The following is a 23,322-nucleotide window of genomic DNA, read 5'->3' on the forward strand; positions in this document are numbered from 1 at the left end:
ATTTTGGTGTGAGTGTGGAGGGGGGAAGGATGAAGGGAGAGGGAAAAGATGGGGGGGGGGGAGAAATACTGCAGGGTTTCACCTCCTTTCCCCCATTGTGCTGCTGCCCAATGAAAGCACAGAGTTAGCCAGTGGTGTGGGACTGTGTGCCAAAAAGGACCTCAGCACCCAGGAATGGTGCTTGGGAGTGGGTGATCGTGGGGCCGCTTCCCAGTGGGTTTTCCAGGGTCAGGATGTGACATCACTGGCCATAGAAAAGCCCTCGGCCCCAGGGTTTTGTTAATGAAACCCCAGTGAATACCAGAGCCTGTGGCTCTCGCTGCTGCTGCCATCCCCAAACCGCCAGCATTCCTGTCGGGAAACCTGCCCAGGACTTGTTTCTTCTTACTTTTTCTCCTTTTTTTCCTCAGTAGGAGCAGAAAGCGCAGCGGAAGGATTTGGGGCTGGAAGCCAGTCATGCTGGGATGAGGTGAGTCTTAGGGGTGGGAAGAGTCAGTGCTGCACCCCTGAGGATGCTCCTGGGGTGCTTTTAAGCATGGGTTGGGCAAAACCCGCTTGGGGTTAGCCTGGGAAGGAGCAATCCTTCATGGACGCCTGCAGAAGGCTTTTCCCCTTCCTCTGGCATGCCAGTGTGTAAATACCGAGAGAGCCTGTTTTGGGGGTGCGGGAAGGTCCGGGAGCCCTTGGCAGCAGGGCAGGGATAGCCATTGGTGGGCAGGGGAAGGGGTTCGGGCAGGGGAAGGCAGCACAGACACACGCTTCCCGGTTGGGACGGTCCCGGCAGCGGCATTGCTGGTGTCAGAGGGAGGGCGGAAAGTTGTGGGTGGGGAAACTGGGTGAGGGCGAGTGCTGGAGATGGGTTTTCAGCAGCTGGTTTATCTCCTCTCGCCTCCCTCCCGCAGCTCGCAGGCCTGGGGCTTCCCGTGTGGGGGATTACGGCGCTGACTGCGGAGTAAGCACCCTTGGGACTGAACCGGAGCGGTCGGGCACTGCGGAGCCCATTGGACACCTCTTCACAGGGCTCCCAACAAGTCACTGGTGGCAGCAGCGAGATTGCAACCCCCAGGAATGAGGTCAGGAAAAGCTTTTTCAGTGCCTTTGGGCCAGGCTGTGGTCCACCGGGAGCTGCTGCTGGGCTCTTGGTGTGGCAGGGAGGCAGGGCATGGAGCAGGACAGAGCAAGGGATGAGCCAAGTTGTGCAGCCCTGCTCCTGGAAGCCATGCTGGGTCCGGTCTGCAGGAACTGGGGATTTCCAAGCACCATCACAGCTTCCCGCTGGTGGCTCTGGGGGACTGAGTCCTGCTGCTCTGGAGACTGGTGCTCCAGGGCTGCCTCTGAGGATGCTCACACCTCTCATGGGTCTCTCTGGTACCAGGGACGGTTTGCACAAGGAGGGTTTGGCAGCCCAGAGATTCCCTGCAGCTCCCCCAGCCTACGTGCAGGGCTTTGATCCCCCTCCCGGCATCTTCTCTTGGCTCGTTTCCTGGAATTTTCCATCGTTTGGGTTATATTTGGGATCAGCAGCCAATAACCCCGTTTCTCACAGCCAGCCTAGCTGGGGCTTGGCTCCAGCAGGAAGCACTGAGAGAGGGGGCCAGCACCCCAAGACTGTGCTCCCCAGCATCCTCATTCTGCAGCTCCCCTTTCCTTAGATGATTTAAACCAGACATGGCTGGAAAAGACAGGATACGTTCCCTTCTCCGGGAGCACCATGCACTCACAACCCCTGACTAGATTGAGGCTGGGGTGGCTGCAGTTCAAGGGCTGCTTGGGAGAAGCTGCCTTGGTCTTTGGGATGCTAATCCAGCCGTGGTTGGAAAGATGCTCTAGGACAGGTTGAACACCTAACTCTGCAACAGGGCTTCTCTGGGGCTTGAAGGGAAGCTCAGAGGCAGGAGTTTGGAGTCAGCAGGCAGACAGCAGCTCTTCCCAGAGCAGTGAAAACCCAGTGGGTTTCTGGTCACACTGTCCATCTGGAAGCTGGCTGCTGTGTCAGGGACTGGCACAGAGTGGCTGAGCTGATGCCTGCCCTGGTGGAGATGGGGCAGCATGGGACTTCCACACTGCTTGTGGTGGGGAGAAGGGAATCCCCTAAAGCAGGGAAGCAGAAGTAGACATCTGGGTGACCAAAGGCAAGATCCCCCTGGGGAAACTCGGGGAGGATGCGCAGAGGTGGTAGTAGTTAACCTACAGTTTACTTTATGGTGCTGGAGCTGCATGTACCTGCACTCTTCCTCTACACCCTCCTCCCAGAGCAGCGGGAGCTGGAGTCTCCCTGTGGATTGCCTGTGGCATTGAACCCCTTGTTGTGCTCCCGGGCTGTCGCACCGCCAGCGAGGGCTGGAGGTTGCTGCTAAAGAGGCTGCCTGTGGTTTCCAGTCAGATGCTTGTGTGAGTGTGTAACTGTCTCTGGCTGGATCCAGAGAGGATGCACTTGGCACTGGAGCTGCAAGAGGTGCTGGTGTCAAAGCCTTCCTCTGTCCTTACCCTCCATGACCATTAACGCTTCCAGGGGCACCTGCACCCCTAAAGCCTTTGCTTTTGCAGCCCTTAATATAGAGGCAGCCCAGGGAGGGAGAGCAATCTTGAAACTGGGGAAACTGAGGCAGGAAGCACAGGACCGCCCCGTGCCCATCACCCTGGAGACCAGTGGTGTGTCTGATCCTTCCTGCAGGCTTTCTGACTGCAGTTTATCTGGGGTCAAAACCAGAGGTTGCCTTTGGTGACCTTGTGTTGGGAATGGGGGTGAGGAAGCCCCCCCTCCTTCCACTCTGCCTGCTTTCCCCTTTTGTTTTACCAGCTTCCAAACAGAACTTTCAGAGTTGTTTTTAGTTTACAACAAAGCCTTCGCCTTGCTGTGTTCCTCTGTGGTTTCCAAAAGATAAAAAAGAAGAAGAAACAAAAAGCTTAAGTAAAAACCCCAAGCAAGTTTCAAATCTGAAACTAGCAGCTTAGTTCGACCCTGAACTTACATTCTCCCCCCATCCAGTTCATTTCCTTTCGTCTCTGGACCCACCAGCAAGCTGGGAAATCAGTGTTTCACATGTCTCTGCCTGCTACAATCCTGGCAGCAGCTCTGCTGTGCCCTTGCAGAGCTTAACCCTGCTCTTGTTTGGTTCTTGTTAAACCCAACTGAGTTTTGCTTCTGCTGCTGCTGGTACAAACAGGGTCAGGCCTGAAGCCAGCAGCCTTTAGAGCTGTGGATAAGGTTTTGTGGGTTTGCCAGCCTTCTGCAAAGCCAAGGCTGTTTTGGGAGCATGGATGTGGGTGAGCACTAAACACGCTGTGGTATGGCTGTCCCATGACAAGCTGCAGCCTCTTTCCACCCTCCTACTGTCCTTAGCAGGGACATGGGGTGACAGCAGGAAACGTCTCCAGCTCCACAGCTGCCTGCTTCCCCCCTTTCCGCTCCCAGGAACGGGATGAGGTTTGGTTTGGGGGGTTGCAGATGCTTCAGAAAGGGACGTGTGAGCCCCTGGGGTGCCGGAACCACCTCCGATGGGAACTGCGGCGCGGTGAAGGGGGTTTGCAGCCTTTGCCAAGGCTCCTCTAGGAGCAGCTTTGATTTCACACGTGGGAACCAAAGGCAGAGACCTGCAGGCGGCTGCACCGGCGCCGGCCCAGGCCCTGCCAGTGGGATGTGTACGGTCATGTTGTAGGAAGCTGCTGTCTGAGCTTGTTGAATGGCAGCTCACCTTCAGATTTCCCAGGACAGGCAGTGCAAGCTGTGATCTGGACTTGGACAATTTGGGTTTGGGCTTGGACGGGTCTCCTTTCCCACCCCAAGCTTCAGTGACCAAAGTCTGATTTCGGGGAATGCAACAGCCCTGGACATCAGACTCAGATGAACTCCACACCACAGCTAAACCTTCAAAGAGCTCCCATTTCTGTTCTTTTATGTGGATCTGTCCCAAATATTTGGCCAGTGATGGAAGAGCACTGGTTGAGTCAGATGCATAAAGGTGGACACCAGGAAGATCTGGTCTCGCATTCGATGCTGATGCCCTTTTCCTCCAGTTAGGTTTTGGATGCATTTCGGTTCATTCCCAAAGGACTTTGCTTTTCTTTCCAGAAAGCAGGGGCAAGTGCTGGGTCCCTGTGCAAGAGGAAACTGAGGCATCGGTCACTTTGCAGTGCCTGTTTGCACCGAGCTGGTACGTCCTATCTCAGCACCTCAGCTGCAAAGAACATAGCTGGTATTTCAAGCCCTGATCCTGGCCTCTGTGCAGCTCCTCCCTGTGCTGCTCACATCCTTCCTGCACATCCATCTCTGGGCAGTGATAGCTTTGGAGCAAGGTATAGAGCAAATCTGTTCTTTGGCCCGGTGCCTCTCTGCTTCTCCGGGTCGTAAATCCCAGGATGTGTTTTTGGCTTTGTGTTAAATTTAATTTCTGGAGAGCATTTTCTCCAGTGAAACTGCCACGGCCTTTTGATGACTTAGTGATTTGGCAGCGATGCTGGCGAGGATCCTGAAAGCAAAACCGCTCTTGCTGCTCTGGTGTGTGCTGCTGCCTGGGGAGCAGAAAGGCTGCGGTGTCCTGCTGGCATCCCAGGTACAGGTCTGCTCCGAGCACTTGAGCAGTGACAGGTTTCTCCCCCTCATTCCTGGCAATCTCTATCAGAAGTATGTTATGAAAACACTTGGCAGATGTTTAGCAGGTTTGTTTCTTCATTTACGTTTTTAACTGGTGTTTCATCTGGATGGTACTGAAGCATGAAGCACATTCCCACCTGCCTGGTGAGCGAGAGCAGCTTGCAGGGAAACACAAAGATCCGGTTGTGGATGATGCAGAGGTGCAGTTGTGGGGTGTTAAGGCTCTGGCTTCAGGAGATGAGATGTAGAGTTTATTTCTCAGTGAGTGGCTCAATATTTGCAGAGGACTTGTAATGTGAGACACAGGAACAAGGGACCCCCACACTGTATTCATAGAGAACTGATTTCACTGCTCATGGCCCCTTGCAAGTGACACACGTGGTGGGATATCCTCTAGCAGGCTGGATTCTCATTACCCTGCAACAACCCAGTCTCTGCATGGAAGAGCCTGCAAACAGCAATAGCTCCCAGAGCAGTGAATGTATTTGACAACCCTGGGGTAATGGTTGGACTTGATGATCTTACACGTCTTTTCCAACCTAATTGATTCTGTGATTCTAAGTTGTTCATCCTGTATCTGTTCAGCAAAGAGACTGAGAATGCAGGTTTGGTGTGGTCCTGTGTGATGCCTGTCCAGCCCTGCAGGGTGGCAGCCCCTGGGCTTTATTTGGGTGTTGGGTAAAGGGGATGCTCAGCTTTGTTGGTGGGGTCATGGACTGGCTGGGAACTGGGATGAAGGAGCTGCAGGATGAGGACTGATTAGTGGGTACTGCATCATGCCCATCCCGGGAAGCTGCCAAGTGTCAGATGGCAAATCCTGACTTTTTGTTAAAGGACCAGTTGTTTAATTTTCCTTATTTTAACGGCTTTTATGTTTCAACCAGAGCCCTCTGCTGCTGCCTGGTGACAGGAGAGAAAAAATAGCCCATATGTGAGGGTATGGACAGTAGCAGGGCAGGGACAGCCCCATGTCCTGGCTTGCTGCAAAGCCAGTTAGTGATAAGTGCTTTGAGAAGGGCAAAAGCACCGGAGGTGCTGCTGGCCCCCTCCCTCCCATGCTGAGTGCAGGCCTGGGCACTGCTCAGCCCCAACACATATTCCTCCATAAGGGCAGACCCTGCTGGATGTCTCATCCTGAACAGTATCCCAGCACTTCCTTTGCTATTAGATTAGGATCCCCACTGCAGCAGTTATAGATGAAAGTATATGGATGTATGTGTACATATTTCAGAAACTGTTATGCATTAGCAAACTCCCCGGGAGGCTTTTTTTAGAGGTGCTATCGACAGGATATGCCTTGAATATCCTGTGACAGCCACACAGGGTGGGAAGCCACAGATAAGGGCTTTTCTTTACAGCCTCGCTGGGCCCGGAGTACCCTGGTGTACATTGTGCTTCCTTGGGCTGTTTGCTCTCTCCATCGGTTGGCATTTTGAAGAGCTCATGCTCTTTTTCTGAAGTGGGGAACAAGTCCTTTGATATGGTTGGAGCCTGCTTGGGGTGGGGGAGGAAAAAGCATCCAAGAAACATTCCCCAGTCACTGCCCTTCAGCAATAAATCACAGAATCATAGAGTGGTTTGGGTTGGAAGGAACCTCAAAGCTCACTCAGTTCCAACCCCTGCCATGGGCAGGGACACCTTCCACTAGAGCAGGTTGCTCCAAGCCCCATCCAACCTGGCCTTGAACACTGCCAGGGATGGGACAGCCACAGCTTCTGTGGGCAACCTGTGCCAGTGCCTCAGCACCCTCACAGTGAAAAGTTTCTTTCCTAATATCTAATCTAAATCTCCCTCTTTCAGCTTAAAGACATTCCCTCTTGTCCTGTCACTAAAATAAGAACCCATTAAAATCCCACCCAGCCACATGAGCTGGGGAAGGTTTACAGATACCCCACTATGAAAATCATACTGCATAACATTGCATGATGGCTGTGACCCATTCCATGGACCATAAAGCACCTAAAACCGTATGGTTTCAGGTCGGGTTGTAACTGGGTACAGCAGAGCATGGCAGGGTTTGGTACCACCATGCTATGAGCTACCTAACAGTGGCAAAGCAACACTCCAGCCTGTAGGAAAGGCCATGGTTAGAGCACTAATGGCACTCATGCTGGGGTTTCCAACCACACAAAGGTTTTTCCCTCACAGCCACGTGCTGACTGTGGTATAGAAATCCCCATCGGGCAGACCTGCAAGTGTTTGGGATGATCAGTAGGTCCTTTTGCCTCCAGTGATGCCCTCATGTGTGGGTTTTGAGGGGAGCACAGGGTTTCTCTTACAAAATATCTAGCTGGTCTCCACTGGGCAACACAGAATCTACCTGTGGCTTAGGGCGAAGTTTAGAAAACAGAGTTTATACAGCAAGCTTTTGCCTACAAGCTGTCTTTTTAATGAGGAATGTGCATCCAAGTTTTGCTGGGGCACCATTCCCTCCTGCTTGTGTCTTTGGGTAAGTCACTTCCTCTTTCCGTGAATCTTTTCCTCACTTTTATTTAACTCGTTCTCCATCTTCCCCTGTTGGGGGGATGCTGTTGAAGGACTTTCTCTTCTCTAAGCCTCACCAAAGCATTTAGCAGAAAGGGGCCTTGATCTCACGTTACCACTACAGGTGATGAGTGCAGGTAACAAAACGCACCGTTCAGTCTGGGGCGGATGGGATTTCCACTGGAGCTTCAGGGAGGAAAAGGAATAAAGGGAAATAACTCCTAAGTCAGGCAGGAAGGGGTGAGCTCAGCACTTTGCTGAGCTCGTGACTTCCAGACCGAGTCACCCAGAGGAGCATCAGCCACTCCAGCTGTTGCGTTCATTGTGTGCATGCCGAGGGCTGGCCGCATCCTGGCACGTTGTGTTGTTGTGCTGCCGTTTCCCTTCTTCGGATGCGTGTTTTGTTCTGTTGAACAAACACATGGGGCAGAACAACAAAAATAATCCCCCCTCTTCCCATTGATGTCGGACTGGGGCTGTGTGAACCAGCAGCCAGCTGCGCTCACAGTGCAGTTTCCAGAGCATCGCTCACCAGCCGCAGTAGTGGGATACGGGTTATTTATCCTGGGAAATCCCCAGGAAAGAGATGCTTCCCTTGGCCAGAAGAGGAAAAGGCCACCAGGCTGGGGCTTCCCAGGCTGGTGAACTCTGTTGATGTCATGGCTCTTGCTTTATTGCAGCAATTTTTGATAAAAGGTAAGAGCCTGGCTGAAGCCTGGTGAGGTCCCAGTGCGCGCAGAAGTGAGGAAGGGCTCTGCCTGCCATTGAGCCTTGCACAGGGTACATGTGGCACTGCTCACCCTCTCCAGTGCCAGGAGCTGCTGTGTGAGGTGGCATCAGCTGCTTCATGTCACCCTAATGTGGAGGGGCCAGGAGCTTTCCCCAGATCTCCATCCCTATGTGCTGCTAGAGCAGCAGTGCCAGCCAGCATCCTGGTGTGAACTCATACTTATGAGCGTGCCCATGTTGGCTTCATATGTGACTAAAATTTGTCTCTTTCTCCCCACAGAGACCTCCACCCCTGAAGACCCCAGCTTTGGGTTTGACCCTGCGCCGAGCCTCTGCCCTCACCCTGGCCACCCCTACCCATGATGGCATTGTGTCTCAAGCAAGTCTTCAACAAAGACAAAACGTTTCGACCCCGAAAGAAGTTTGAGCCGGGCACCCAGCGCTTTGAGCTGTACAAGAAAGCCCAGGCCTCCCTCAAGTCTGGGCTGGACCTGAAATCAGTGGTGCAGCTGCCTCCCGGTGAGAGCATCAATGACTGGATCGCGGTGCACGTGGTGGACTTCTTCAACCGCATCAACCTCATCTACGGCACCATGTCAGAGTACTGCACGGAAAGGAGCTGCCCCATCATGTCTGGTGGACTCAAGTATGAGTACAGGTGGCAGGATGATAGCAAGTACAAGAAGCCAACCAAGCTGTCGGCTCCGCAGTACATGTGTATGCTGATGGACTGGATCGAGATGCTCATTAACAACGAGGACATCTTCCCTACCAGGATAGGTGAGTGTGCTCTGGTTCTTCATGAGAAGGCTGGGGTTGTAACTGAGGCAGGCTCTGCTGATTCACCTCAGGGTTGGTATTACTGACTTTGTGATCCCAAGGATCATGGCCTTTCCTGTTCCAGGTGTTCCTTAGAGTCCCAAATTGAGCTTGGGAGCCCTTGTCTTTCTCCTAGAGGATGTAGAAAACAATGTTCTCCTTTTCTGTGCTTTTTCCAAGTATTCTGTGTTTGTGAGAAATAAGGGCAGGTAGATTATCAGCTTCCTTGCACTTCCTCGAGGAGCTGAAGCACAGGGCTGGTTAAAGGTGGTCCCAAGGCCCAAACCTCATCCCACCTTGTTGTTTCACTTCTCAGCTCCTTTCCACCTCTGCTAATTCATCTCAGCCCCGATTATACATCACATTCTTACTACTTACATTCTTACTGCCCCTGGAATCTGGCCTTTCCAGCTGTCAATCCCCAGGGTATACGATGCACCCCTTCAAAAAAGTTTGGCCTTAGGAGTTTGCAGCAGCTGCCAAAGGCAACTCAGCTTGAAAGTAACCTCTTTGCTGCTGACCTGCAGTGCTTGGCAGCTGCCAGGGCTGATGTTAGCCCTGATACTTAGCTGCTTTCTTGTCCTTTGGGGAGATGAGTTCAAGGGTTAGAGCTGATGCGTAGGCTGGTGGAGCTGCTGGAGCCTCAGGTATGCCTTGGTGTGGTTGCTTTTCAGATGAAATGCAAAGGTACTTGAATGTAAAAGAATATTTAAGGGGCTTCAGGAGGAAAGATACAGCTTTGCAAGGTTGCTTGACCTTGTTTGTTTTCTCAAGCAGCACAGTTGACAGAGCCATATGAAATCAGTGCAGTTGAGGCTCAGGATTTTCATTAATATGCTGAGAAACACTGAAGAAAATGGTCTGTGTGGGATTACTGCCAGCCACTAGCTGTTGTAGCCCTATTTGTCTATGTTGTAGCATCTAGTTGTGTATCTTTTGTGGGATAATCTCTGGCCCTTGGCTCTCTGCAGGCAAGAGGGGAAGGCAGGGCAAGTGCGGTGCCAGATCCTCATGCTGGAGGACAGACAGACAGGCTGTCTTTGGGGCACACGGGGGAGTCTGCCCCTAGGATTCACTGGTGGCATTTCCTGTGCCATGGTGGCATCCCTCCCTCATGGGCTCAGTGAGCTCCACACATCCCAATGGATAGAGGAGGCTGGAAGTGTGGCTGGCTGATAGTGTTGGTGCAGGATACTCCATGCTGGCAGTCTCAACAAAATCCCCATTGATTCTGGCTGCTGCCAAGGGGTGAAACAGCAGCCACAGGATACAAGCTAGGTCTGCTTCTTCCCAAGGAGAAGCTCTGCACACCATTAAAAGCAGGGGCAAAGATGTGGATTTACTCAGTTTTCCCTCCAGACAGAATTGAGAGTGTCCTGGTCCAATTTCATGCCTTTCAGGTGGGATTTGGGATTTGATGCTGCTTGAAAGCTGCCCTGGGGAGTCAGTGCTACAGGGAGCCTACAGCACCCTCTGCTCTCTCATGTCTCCCTGTGAGGAGCAAAAGCAAAGCACAGTTGTGGCCCTGCTGGTTTTCACCCCATTTCTGTCACTTTTGCCTCCGAGGTGTAACACATCCTGATGTGGGGAGGAACAGCTCGTGCCTCTCATTTCCACCTCTCCTTTTACTTTGGTACAGGCGCAATTCTGGGTGAGATCCGGGCTGGCTGCAGGCAGTCATGGGGAAAACCCATTTTCCTCTCTTCCAAAGCCATTCCAGTGGCCCCTCTTCCAGGCCCCTTTGTCGCGGGGACCTTTGTGTCCCCGAGTGACTTCAGCCCCCTTGCAGGCACAGCTTGGTGGTTGTGGCCTCCCACATGTGAAAGTGAACTTAGGCTGAGATCACACTTTAAAACACATGAAAGGCTGTTGTGGGAAGCAGGGGTAGGAAGGACCTGGTGGCACTTTGTGTCCCAGTGTGTCCCCTGTTAACTGTCTTTCACTGGCCTGCCTTGTGTGCTGGGTAATTGCTCGGTAGCTCTGGCATTTCAGAAAATGGAGGTGTTTGGCCGAAAGGAAATGTCACATCCTGATGTGATGTTCCTGATGAGCTGCTCCTTGTCGCTGCACCGGATGATGGGGGAGGCTGGGGGTACACACAGAGGGGAGGGATGTGGGTCTCAGGGCCAAGCAAACAGAGATGCTCACCCTCCCTCCTAAAGAGCCAGCCCCTCTGGAAGAGACCCAGGACCAAAGGAATAAGGCACCTAGAGGACACAGGGGAGAGGTGAGCTGTTTGAAGGAGAGGATTTGAGTCTGATGAAGGGATGGAGGGAAATTATAAATGTCATGCTTTGGAGGCAGGGTGAGGCTTTTCAGTATTAGCAGCAGAGATGGGGTTTAGCATGAAGGTTTGTTCCACTCCTGCTTGTACTACTGAGGTCCACTGACACAGCTGACTGCTGTCTCAGCAGGTGTTCCATGAGCTGTGTGCATCTCAGCTTTCCCTCCTAGCCCCTCTTTGCCATATGCAATAAAACTGCCCCAGCACCAAGATTTCCCATTTTCCTGGCTAAGGCCCCCTGACCGCAGACAAAACAGACATCTCTTTGATATTCTTCCTTTAAGTAAGTGTTCCCCAAACTTGCTAATGTTGCCTGAGGCTAACCACAGCATCTTTCTCTATCCAACAGCTACAAAGCCTGAAGCAGCACATGATTCAGTGGGGCTTGCTCATGGCTGTCCTGATGGTTAAAGGAGAGGTATCTCACGGGTCAGAGAAGGGAAATCCTTCACCCTGGGGTGAGAAGCTCAGCTGGAAATAAGCAGAGATGGTTCAGTGGCTTGTGGGCTCACAGGGTCCTTTGGCATCACAGGGCACAACTCCAGTGAGAATCTCTAGTGAGATACTTCAGTTGCACCACTGCACAGGTCCTTGTCCCAGCTCCAGCAAGGGAACCTGATGCCAGCAGACAGCTTGTGACCTGGCAGAGGTAACCATCAGGACCACAGCCCTTGGATAGCTGCCTCCATCAGCAGAAAATCCTTATGGTGATTTAATGGGGCCACTGTTGCGTACCATAGCAACAACTGGGGGGAGATGCTGTGTCTTCCCCATCCACCTGCAGGGCTCGGTCATACTTAAAGGCTTTGCTGCATAATCCTTCCTCTGGAGCAGAAACCTGTTTGTCTGCCGGTCAAGATGAGACAAATCCCTGCATGGGGTGAGCTATGCCAACCTGCCTGCTGTAAATCTGCAGCAGCAGCAGCTTTCCCAGACGACCCGTATCAGTTTGCATATGCTAGTGCTCTGTTTCCACTCTTTCAACCAACATAGCTGTCCTGAAAAACACATTTAAATGGAGAATAAGCATTGTTCCCATTCAGGGAGAAGAATAAATGATTCTACAGGTGTATTTTTACCAGCTGGTAAAACTATATCAGTATAAATTTCTTCAGTGAGTGGCCACATGAATAAATCACCATGTGGAAAATATCAACTCTTTCCAGTAACCATTCTGCCTGTGGTGCCTTGGTTTTAGGAAGCTCCACAGAGTTGTCCGGATGGGCTTTGCAGGGCCCGTGGCAGCCCACTGTGTCTGCATTGTCAGCCCAGCATCAGGTTGCTGGTTGCACACAGGCGTCTTCCATCAGCACCATTGTGGCGTTATTAAATCAGTGCAGATGCAGGGCTTGGACCAGACCCAGCGGCGGAAACACCCCGTGCTCTCTGCCAAATGTGCCTGCAGCTCTACAGAGCGTCAGTCACAGGAGGGTTTGGAACAGTTCTTAGAAAGCTTTTCAAAACTCAAGCTCTGCCATTCAAGCGTTGTCCCAAAACAATTATGAAATGCAGAGAGAACTTGGTGTGAAATTATCCGATACTTTCTCCCTATAACAACAGGAGGAAAACATTCAGGATTCAGCTAATTATTGCCCTTCTCTCAGCTGGCTATTTTTTACATGCTTTGTCTTCTTTTTTTCCCCTATTTTCTTCCAGCTTCTTTCACACCCGCTTGCAGCTGCCACGGTGCCATTAGTTTTAAATGGGGCTTTAAAGACTTATTTTTAGGCAAAAATTAATCACCAACACCACGGTGGCCAAAATGGAATTGAGAAATAATAACAACAACAATAATTCATTACATAGTTCATTGAAGTACTGCTCTTGCAGAGCAAAAAATACCATTGCCAAGAAGCAAAACAGCTTCCCAGTACTGATTCATCCTGAAAATATTAAATTGGCTGGAGCACAAGGGTTAGGGACAGGAGAAGGGGCAGGAGAGATCCGAGAGCCATTTGCGGTCCTGTACCATAAGCGCAGGCACTTTGTTAGCTCTCATTTTCATTTCCTTTTACACGTGGTCCCACATGGTTTCTTTATGCTTTGAAGCAATCAGCAGAGAGTGGGGAAAGCAGCTTTTTTTTGAGCATTGAATCACGTCTTGGGGTTTTCAAGCAAAGCATCCAAGAGAAACTGAAGGTGCTAATTCATTTCAGGGCTGTGAGTCACACTGCTCACCAGTGCCCTGGCTGTGTTGCAGTGAAATTGTACCTGCTGTACTTACAGCTTTGCCTTGGCTTGGAGCAGGGGTAAGGTTCCCCCTTTTCTGCTGCAGGGGATTACTGCTCTGCTCAACTCCTCCTGGGACTGGGCTGTGTTTCCACACTGGGATAAGCAATGTTCTGAGCCACCAGCTGCCTGGTCTGTGTGCAGCGTCTGGGTAGTGCATACCTAGATAACGGGAGGAGAAGAGCTCACCTTGTGTATAAATCTTTTTCCTGTATCTGATGAAGTTCATATTGCACCCTGCAGTTCCCTCCTCATCACTCATCATGCAAGGAGAGTCAGAGGGGGGCTACTGCCTGCCAGATTGTGGGTTTGCTGCTGCAAAAGCAGCAAGGCTGCTGGACAGTGAGCACAGTGAATTAAATGTAAAGTTAAATTCAGTGCCTTTAAATCAACCCAGGCGGGTTTTGTGATATTCTGCTGTCCCTTGGGGCAGCTGGGACCAGCACCAGCAGGATGACTGGGATGGCATTGCTGGGTCCCTGTATGTGTGTAGGGCTGCGAAGGGTGAAGCAAACCCAAGCAGCATCACTCGGCTGGGCTCTATCCTAACTTTGCCCGGGCCTGCCATACTCCTGCTAACAGATCATCTCAGCCATGCAGTGTCAGTCCCACCAGCCTCATTCCTTTGTTTCTCTAAGTTGCTACTTCTGCTGGTTTGTGCCACCATGCACCACCTCAGCGACGGAGGAAGTTCCCCAAACAAGGGTCACCACTGCTCCATTCCCAAGTGCTGCTTATCAGCATATTGGCCACTAATGAGGTCTCTCTGCCCCATTAGTTGTAACACTGATCTGCCTAGCCCAGCTTGACTGGGAGGTGGGTGTCATTTGGGGAGCAGCCTGTCACCCTCTGTGCTTGGGGAATGCATGGTGACCCCTCTTACCAGCCAGGATGACTCTGATGTGAACTGACTGGTTTAAAGCTCAACACCTGCAAGAACACGATAGCGCTGAGACCCCTGTTCCAGGGCTTGCCCTTTGCTGGGATGTGGTGGCTGCAGGGAGGAGGCATAGCCTGCTCTTGCTGTGTCCCCTCGCGTGCTGGAGGAGGATGTCACATGCATTGTCTGCTGGACATCCGCTGAGCCAGCAGCCATGACCCAGGGCAAGGCTATTTATGCCACATCTTTCTGCTGCTCTCCCTGGGTTGGTCAGATGCAGGCTCTGCTGGAGAGCCCTTTCCTTTCAGCTTTGGGTGAGGAGATGGGGAATGTCTCCATATCCTTGCCAGCGTGGCCAGTGCCTGCTGCGGCTGCTGTGGGTTTCTCTCCAAGCCACTAGAGATCAGCAGCAAGACACAACTGCTACTGGCGGATGCAACCTGCTTATCACATATCCACCCTGCTTCCTTCCCATGGGAAGTGCTTTGATCAACTGGCACAGGACCCTGTGCCAGACACAAGGTCCAGTCAAGCATCTGTAGCCTATGTTGAGGGTCCTGGCACAGGAGGCGCAGATGTGGCTGCAGCATGGGGAGAGGCAGCAGGACTCGATGGTCCAGGGTTGTGCCCTGTGCTGCTGGGTCTGCTCATGCCTCCCTAGGCATATGTGTGAGTGAAAGGGGTGATGTGGGCAGAAAGAGCCAAAGCTGGAGCTGTAATCCCTGGATCCAAGGGACCATGGTGGGTAGTGGTGTCATGACATGGTAGGGTGAGGGGTGACTTGTCCATTAGTGGCATTAGTACCCATTAGTGAAAGCCAGCCACCACTACAGGCTGGCCACATCTGGAGGGGATAGCCACACACTGACACCTTGTGATGGACACAAAGAAGAGCAGCCCAACTTCACCTCCCAGGAGCTGGGCTCATGTGAAAGCACTGTGGTGGGGTAGGCTAAAAGATGACCTTTAAATGTCCCTTCCAACCCAAACTATTCTATGAGCTACGATTTATGCTACACCCCTGTTCCTTGATACAAGAGCTGTTTTTGGAGAACCCAGGATGTGGCTAGAAGTGTCCCCGCTCTTGGATACCAGCATGTCCATGAAGACTTGCTGGGAACTGATTTACAGGACAAGATGCTCCCTAGCTATCCTCAGGACAAAAGGGATGAAAAGCCACTTGTCACCATCTGCCAGCTCTGGAGGTCGCTCATCTGACAGCAGTATCTGGACTATAGATGCTATCAGCCCTGGCAGTCTGAGCTCCTTTGGTCTGTTGTTCATGTCTGACCTTATTTCTTTCTCAGCTCAGGACTGGGTCAAGGTTTGCTGCTTTCCTTATCACTCTTCCCAGTCTGGTGATAAACTTCCAGTGGCTGGTCAGGTCTGATTTCATCCTTACTGCCTGCTTTGACAAGTAGGCAAGTAGGATGGGTGACAAACTGGAGGCAACAAATGCGTTGCTGTCTGCCTGGTGGCACCTTGCTGAGCTCCCTGCAGTAACTGTTCACCTCTGGTCCCACAAGACAGGCTGTTCAGAACAGCGTGTATTCCCCAGCCAGTGCCTGGCAATGTGCAGCCATTAGAAACTACTTGCCATGATGAATTTGTCTTTATTAAAAACAATGTTTCTTGACTGGTTCTTCAAAGCAGGTCTGCAGGGGATGCCCTAACAGCATCTCTGAGCCCCCAGATGGGTGATTACGGCCTTTATTTGCTCAGCAAATTCTCACTCAGTGCAAAAAGCTCAAATGAAGCTGTTGATAAAGCACAGTGTTCCTCCAGACTGCAGGGAAACTTGGAGACCTCTCTCTGATCCTTGCTCTTATCAGACTGGCACACAAGGAGAGCTCTGCAGCCAAGGGTGCAGGGCAGAAGCAGATGATTGCTACCAACCCTAAGGTGCTGGCATGGGGAGAACCTGGTTGTACTTTGCCAGATGAGCACGTTTCCCAGAAAGTCCTAATGGGATGTGCTAGAGCTGTCGGTGAGATGGGTCATGCTGAGGTCCCTGCTGTGGTAACAGCCCTGAGGCTGCAGCATGTTCATGGTTGTGCAGAGCAGCAGCCATGAATCAGCCTCAAAACCACCTCTCCATATGCGTGACACTGAGCTATGTGCTCTCCTCCAAGTGGTGTCTGGGACATCCCCCATTGCTGACTATGTTCATGCTGTCACAAAGCAAGGCAAGACTGGGCTAGGATGAGCCTGTTTTAGATCAAAGCAGGATGATTTTCTGTCACGAATGCTGCAGTACTGAACAAAGCACCCACCAAACCCTGGCCATTGGAAACACAGGCTCCATGCATGATGCTGGAAGAACAGCTCCTTGGCAATTCCCACCCATGCAGGAGAAGGGCATGGGAAACAAAACTGCCAGGAGCCTTTGAGAACAATGGTTTAATTGCCTTGTGAGGCTGATGAGAAAGATTCAAAGATAAAATTACCATTTTTAATTCTTTTTTTAAACTAAGAGACTTGCTGGTGCTTTCCACAGTGCAAATGGGTGAGCTGGTGAGCTGGCCGTGCCTGAGCACAGACTGTTTGGAGAGATTTTGAAGAGGTTATGTGCTGCATTAATAAGAAGCTAAGGGAGGAGGCTGGTACAGCCGTGGGAAGGGAGATGCTTATTCTGTTCTTTGCAAATTTGCATGGAATTGCTCAGGGGGGAGGAAGAAGCTTCAGGAAAACAAATTCCACTTGTTTCATTTTCCTCCTCCTGCAAAATAGATATTTGGTGTTTCAAAGTCAATGTTTCCTTTAGAGATTTACCCCAAGCTTGCTGACACTGGCTGTATCACACCTCTGAGGTTTTCACTGTGATAACAGTTCACTTAAGCAAGGATAGAAATGCAGGGTAAATCATGTCTTTGTGTGGGACTAGGCTAAAAGGACAGAGCTACTTGTGGTGGGTCCTGTTCTTGATCAGCCTGGGAGGACCTCTCGTGGGGGAGTGCCATACAGGTGCAATGAAATTACAACCTAAGCATCATTAAGGCAGTTTTCTTCCTGGTTTAATGAGACCTGTTTGAAGCAAGGATCAAGAAAAGAGCAGAAAACCCACCTGTTTCTAGTGATGCACCAGAAGTGATGTTTTGAGGGCGTGTGGAAAACAGTATGAACCATGCTTTTGATTCAGAGGACAAGGAAGGTATCTCTTCTGCTGGGAGGAGGTCTAGTTTTGTTCATGGACCTGGATAAATACATTTTGCCTTACGCTGTGCCTTCACAGGCTTGTAAGGAAAAGCAGGGAGAGAGGGCTCGATCCTCTGCCAGACTGCTCTGCATGACAGTTTTCTCTCTCCACTGGATGAGAAATTTTCTCTCCAAGGGAAACTCCCCAAATCCTCAGACCATGCCTGTGTGAAATTGCTGGTTGGGCAATAAGGAAGTATGGGGGGAGAGCTAGATGGCATATTGTCCAGTTTAGCTCTCGATCCTACCTCATGACCCATGACTGCCTGTTAAGCATGACAGTGACATTTAAACACTAGCTGGTTTATGTTTTATTTTAATGGTCAGATGGCTTCCAACTTGCTTCTGCTTTGCAGGTGTTCCCTTCCCCAAGCAGTTCCAGCAAGTTTGCACTAAGATCCTCACCCGGCTCTTCCGTGTCTTTGTCCATGTCTACATCCACCACTTCGACAGCATCATCAACATGGGTGCTGAGGCTCATGTCAACACCTGCTACAAGCACTTTTACTACTTCATCAGGGAGTTCAGCCTCGTTGACCATCGGGAGCTGGAGCCTTTGGTAAGGATGCCTCAGGGAGGGGAGGTAGAGAGCATGAATGCAGGACTGGTGTATTTAGTTAGGGGCTGCACTCTGAGCAGTGCAGTCACCCTCTCTGAACTCTTTTCATTCACCTTGACTCAGAAGCACACCCATGTTTTCTGTCCTGTAACCATCAGCCTTAGTGCTCTTAGATAGAACTTTTCAGCAACCCTTTATACTTTGAAAACCCCCCTTAAACTCTGCTTCTGCTGCCGTGTCTTACGCATTGTTCTTCATTGCCCTCAGGACAACGGTAACATAGCGTCCCTCTATACTGTCTCAGTAACTCTAATGCAGTTTGCACATTGAAGTGTCCCCAGCCATGGCTTTCAGGGGTCAGATATGAGCTCAAGTCTCCTCTCTAGAGTCTTGAGTATTCCTGTTAGCAGACTAAGGCCCTTGCTTGAGACCCTATTATGAATTACAATAAGGCTGCGGGAAGGCAAGCCCCAGTAGGACATACACCTCCAGAAAACTGCTATGGATGCCTCACTGGAGGTGCCTCGCTGGAGTTCCAGTTTCTCTGCAGCCTCCCTTGGGAAGCAATTAGCCAGGCAGAGAGTGAGAGTCCTTGAAAACAGCAGGACTGGTGGGAAGCAGAGGCCAGACAGCTTGGGAACTAGAAAACAAAACATAGTTTTGTAAGAGAAGCAAATGTGTCACAGGCAAAGTTAAACAACATGACCTAAGGAGGACATGTTGCAGTGGGGAGGAGAATTAATAGGGAGCCCAGTACTCAGCATGCTGTGATAGGGCTGGGTTGCAGAAAAGGTCATATCCAGCAATAGAGAGCCAGGGAAGACCAGAGGGATATAATCCCAGAGAGAGAAAGAGATGAGAAGAGTTCCAAAGCCTTACTCCTCTCCTTTCATTTGTTTTCAGTCAATTTGCTACCTGTCTGCTCCTGTCATGATTTGGGGGGATGGAGAAATGATGATCTAATCAGGGGAGACTTGAATGACAACTGCATCTACATGAATTATTTCCTAGAGTTTGATTGTGACCTGTATAACCACAATGGCCCTCAGCTCCAGAAAATGGCAGCTCAGGCTCACTCTGTCCAGTTAGTCTCCCTCACTACCACTCCTCACAACAAACTTCTTTAGCATTTGATATACAGCCCATAATGGTGTCATCTCCTTTGACTGATGCTTGCTAATGCCAATAATTAGCAGAGGCTGACATAGCTAAACAGGCTTTCAAAGCCAGTGACTCACACTCAACATGAGATGATTTATGGTTCTGGATGAATCTAACATGAACAGATTTTCATGTGTGATGCAACCAGGCTTAAACTATAAGGAAATGAGACACATTTACCTGTGGTCTAGCTGCATCTCATTTTGTGGTGTGCCCACTGCCTGGCTTCCAAGCTGCAAGCAGACCCAACTGCATGGCAGACCTCCTTCCCTCAGGCAATGACTTGCTGTAGGTGTGTGTGAGTGTCCTGCAACCAGAGGATGGCTGTGTCCAGGGTGCAATGCTGAGCTGAGGAGAGAGGACAGGTTGCTGCAGCTCATGAATAACTTTCAATACCTGAAAATGGTCCTTCAGGCCAGCCCCAGGGAGGCTGCAGCTTGACACTGCATCAATCCCAAAGTCTGCAAGGGTTAGGATTGATCCAAAAGCTTCCAACAGCATTTCTCTCTGCTGCAGGCAGGGAAGTAATAATGGGAAGTTTCTTGAGCCCCTGGGAGCCTGCTGTGGGTGTTCATGCTGCTCTGGCTTGGCTTCAGCAGTAGTTGTGAAGATGCACAAATAGTAACATCCAGCCTCTTCAGCACTCTACACTCGATCTCAGTTCACTTTCCTGTGGCTGCACTGCAGCTGTTGTCCTGCTAAAACACTAAAAAAAGTGTTTTTAAGTCCTGAAGGATTCATGAGCTGGTTTGACTCCGAAGCAAGGACAGACAGTGCATTCCGTCTGCCTACATTTTAGGCTAAGACTGCAAGGTTTTGTTTTTGCAAGTGCTCAAGGTTTGTGGAAAGGCGATAATCTCTCAGTAGGGACGAGATTAAGTGTCCTTGAGAGGTTCAGTCTCTCCTGACTACCTCATGACCCCATAAAACCGTCCTAACCTTGCATTTAGATGGCCAGAGTTAGTCCTCATGAATCCCATGACAGAAGAGACTCCTGCCTGCAGAGGTGCTTGTTCCCTGCATGTGATTATGGAAGGCCACTACTCACGTGGATGGAGCGTATCTGGAGCAGGACAGCAGATCTGAGTGCTGTATTATGGTTGGAGCTTTTCCGACTGAGAAGTAAGAAAGAAAACAACAGCACCTCCCCAGCCAAAGGATGTCCTGTTAGGCTCAAACAGCTTTGAAAAATTAGAAAGATAGTGGGATGAAGGAGTTCTCAGTTTCTAAACCTGCCTCTGGCAGAATCTCCCTTTGCTGCCTAAGTTTCCTTTTGTCAAGCTTCTCTGAGGCATGATTCCTTAGCAGCAAGTCCTGGGAGCCAAGAATGAAAGAGATCCTTTGTATAGGCAGAACCAGCACAAGGCAGTGATTCACTCTTAGCAGATCAAGAAATACGGGGGCAGAGAGAAGCCGTGCACTTGTTGCCTTGAGAAGAACAGGTCACGGTGCTGGGCGGCAGCACTGGCAGAGGTCCAGCTGATTATATCCTAAGGCAGAGCTGTGGGGATCTTCAGTCTGATGAATGTTCTGGACATTTGGGGACAGCTTAAGGAGCTCGTAGGTGGTTTGTCAGCCCACCGATTGCTTCAATCCACCCAGTTCAAGGCTGCTTTGGTGTGTGGTGCTGTGCTAGTGGGGCAGGCTGGATGCTGTTGCAAGAGGATGTTCAGTCTTCTCACCCCTTTTTCTTTCTCCTTCTGAGATGTCTGCAAACATTTCCAACGTAGTTTTGTGGTAGAGCATTGGCTTTTGATTTGCTGCTTCTGCTGCTTGAGTGATTTTTACTGTTACTCCTACAGAGAAGCCCCCTCTTTGCCACTCTCCCCCAGTGGATTTTAAAAACAAATCTCTCACCACTAAAGAGCTGAAATTGCAGCTTTTGTCCCCCTTGGTTATATCACTAAAGGGACTTTTATAGGGTTACTCATGGGTCATCCTGCTTTCTTGGTTCTTTTTTCAGTTGCAACCTTCCTCTCTGCAGCCCAGTCCTACTTCAGCTCTATTTTGGGAGTACATTTTCATGTGCAAACCTTTAGGTTATGTGAGAGGGTTGGTGTGCAAACACAGATTCACAAACCATGAACCTGATGAGCCAGAGGGAATCGCAGAATTCCCTCGCTGCAGTAGATTATCTGCAAGCTTCAGGAAAGAACAAATACCATCTTCCAACACCTGAAAGCTGGGTACCTTCCTAATGCAGCTGGCATGATGCCACCCTGGCTAAAGAAAACAGTCTGTTAACCTAAACACAGCCCAGTCTTGCAGGAGCTTTCCTTTGGCCCTCTTAATAGCACTCATTTGCATTGTAGTGTGACTGTGGTCTTTGGGTGAGCTCTTGTTATCTTCTGGAGCAAGAGCTGGGAGCAGCTCCATGTCGCCTCCCTCAGCAGCTGCAGAGGCTCCAAGAGCAGCACAGCCCTGTTTGGCTGCTCCATAGCTGAGTCAGGAGCAGGACCTGCATCTTTCAACATCTCAGCTCTTTCCTTGGACCACTCTCAAAGCTAGGCTGCCAAAAAAGCCTTGTGCCACAGGAACCGAGGAGGATGCCAGGAAGGAGCTGCTGAGGCAGAGCAGTTCCCATGAGGACTGGCATGGGAAATAGAGAAACACTGCCCGAGACTCCCACGGTCACTTCTTTGGGTTGTTTTTGGACACCTACCAAACTGATGTGTCACTCTACCAAAACCTGTCTTTTGCACTTACTGTTTCTTTCTTCTCTCTCCCCTTCAATGCAGAAAGAAATGACAGAACGAATTTGCCACTGAAGCATTTTGGCAGGTGAACTCAGCTGGCTCATTTGGAGTCTGATGGGACAAGATACCCTGTGGTGGAAGACCGCTTCCTGAGGACTTGCTCTGGGCATTTCAACTCAATGAACTATGAACACTGCAGAAGAGCCTCTTCAGGCCATGGCCAAAGCCTAAGCTTGCCAAGCATCTCTGGACAGAGGTTTTGGGATTTTTTGTTATAGATCCCAGTTTCTGTTGTATGGCTCCTGCCAAGGAAAGCCACTGACTTACTGGAGAACAAGGCAAGTTTGGTTGATGTTTGCACACTCTGGTTTCTACGACCCAATTCTGTGTTTGCTAACATCCCCTCAGCTACCCTTCCTCTTGTTTTGTCCTCATCTACACTGATTTCCAGATGCTTCATCAGTGATTCCTGCCCTGTGAACAGGTATGAACTTGGCTACCGAGTAATGCCTCTTACCTTTCCCACCTGCAGTGGTTTGTGGTAACATCCAAGATGTTATCTTGGATAACAAAGTTGGTGACATTCGATCCAAGCTGCCCTAATGTGGTTAGTTGCTGATGTACCATTTTTAACCACAAGCTACGAATGTCTCTCATTCTGCCCTAATTCATGCTTTACCAAAAGGACCATTTTTCCCTGCAAGGGATTTTTCATGTTTGGCAGAGGGACTTCATGATGTTCTTAAGATGCATTCAACACTGCCTGGACCAGTGGCAAGGTGGCCCCATGCCAGAGGAGGTGAACTAGGCCACTTTTCATCGTGATCAGCACAGTCTACCTGAGAAAAGACTCAGAAAGTGGAGGAAGCTGTTGCCAGAAAACGTGATTTTCAACATGTCAGCATTTCCTGACATGTCGTTTTGGCTCAAAAGCAGCAGATGCTGGCTGCAGAAATGGATGGTTTTCCATTTTCCAACTCTACAGTATAGCAAATCAGGTGAAGAAGGACTTTGAGATACCTAATCTACCCAGTTCTTCCAAAAACGCAAGAACAGTCCTTCTTAAACCCTTTTGCACACTGTTGCTACCTGGTCTGCACCATTATTCCTCTGAATGGTATTACATCTCAAAATTTCCTTCCCTTCTGCTTGCAGCCCCTGATAACTAATGTTGTCCCATTTGTCTTTTCACAAGAGCTGAAGTCTTTTTTCTGTTTTAGGGAGTTAAAATCAAACTGTCTGAGCCACTGCATTATGTTTGTATTTCCTGCCCTTCTGGGGAAGTTTTGTATACCAGACACAGCCGATATTTATAATCTGGGGTTTTGCCCGTTTTTGGGATGGGGGGAGGGATGTGGCTGGAAAATGTAAATATTTAGGCTAACATTAAGGTGCATAAGTGAATTTTTAGTGCTCAAAGCACTTATTTTGTTGTGAAAATCTATTTTTTTTAAGCTTATGTACCAGATATATATTTTTACATGGAAATAAAAGAGAGCAAAATGGACACAAAAACACCTCATACATCATTCAAATATTTTCTATGTAAAATAACTGGTAAAAGTCTAGATATTTTTGTTCAGTTCCTAATTAAAGAAATGTTAATAAGCTTGGTGTGCATCACTCTTCCCTGATTCATCTGTAGTAAGACAGGCATCATGAAAAAAGCACCCAGGATAACTCGAAGAGTGG

General features: G+C 50.1%; 1 protein-coding gene across 1 annotated transcript; it reads left to right on the forward strand.

Annotated features, from left to right (window-relative positions):
- Positions 1 to 8,059: 8,059 nt before the first annotated feature.
- MOB3C (MOB kinase activator 3C) lies at positions 8,060 to 22,699 on the forward strand. Its single transcript, XM_061451318.1, has 3 exons — positions 8,060 to 8,587; positions 17,571 to 17,773; positions 21,673 to 22,699. The coding sequence occupies exons 1-3, from the start codon at positions 8,167 to 8,169 to the stop codon at positions 21,700 to 21,702; spliced, it is 654 nt and encodes a 217-aa protein (XP_061307302.1). The 5' UTR covers positions 8,060 to 8,166; the 3' UTR covers positions 21,703 to 22,699.
- Positions 22,700 to 23,322: the final 623 nt, after the last annotated feature.

Source organism: Pezoporus flaviventris, unplaced genomic scaffold (genome assembly GCF_033815535.1).
Source record: "Pezoporus flaviventris isolate CSIRO_AGI_PZ_B2104156 unplaced genomic scaffold, CSIRO_AGI_Pfla_v1 ptg000013l, whole genome shotgun sequence".
In the NCBI taxonomy this organism is placed as follows: Eukaryota; Metazoa; Chordata; class Aves; order Psittaciformes; family Psittacidae; genus Pezoporus; species Pezoporus flaviventris.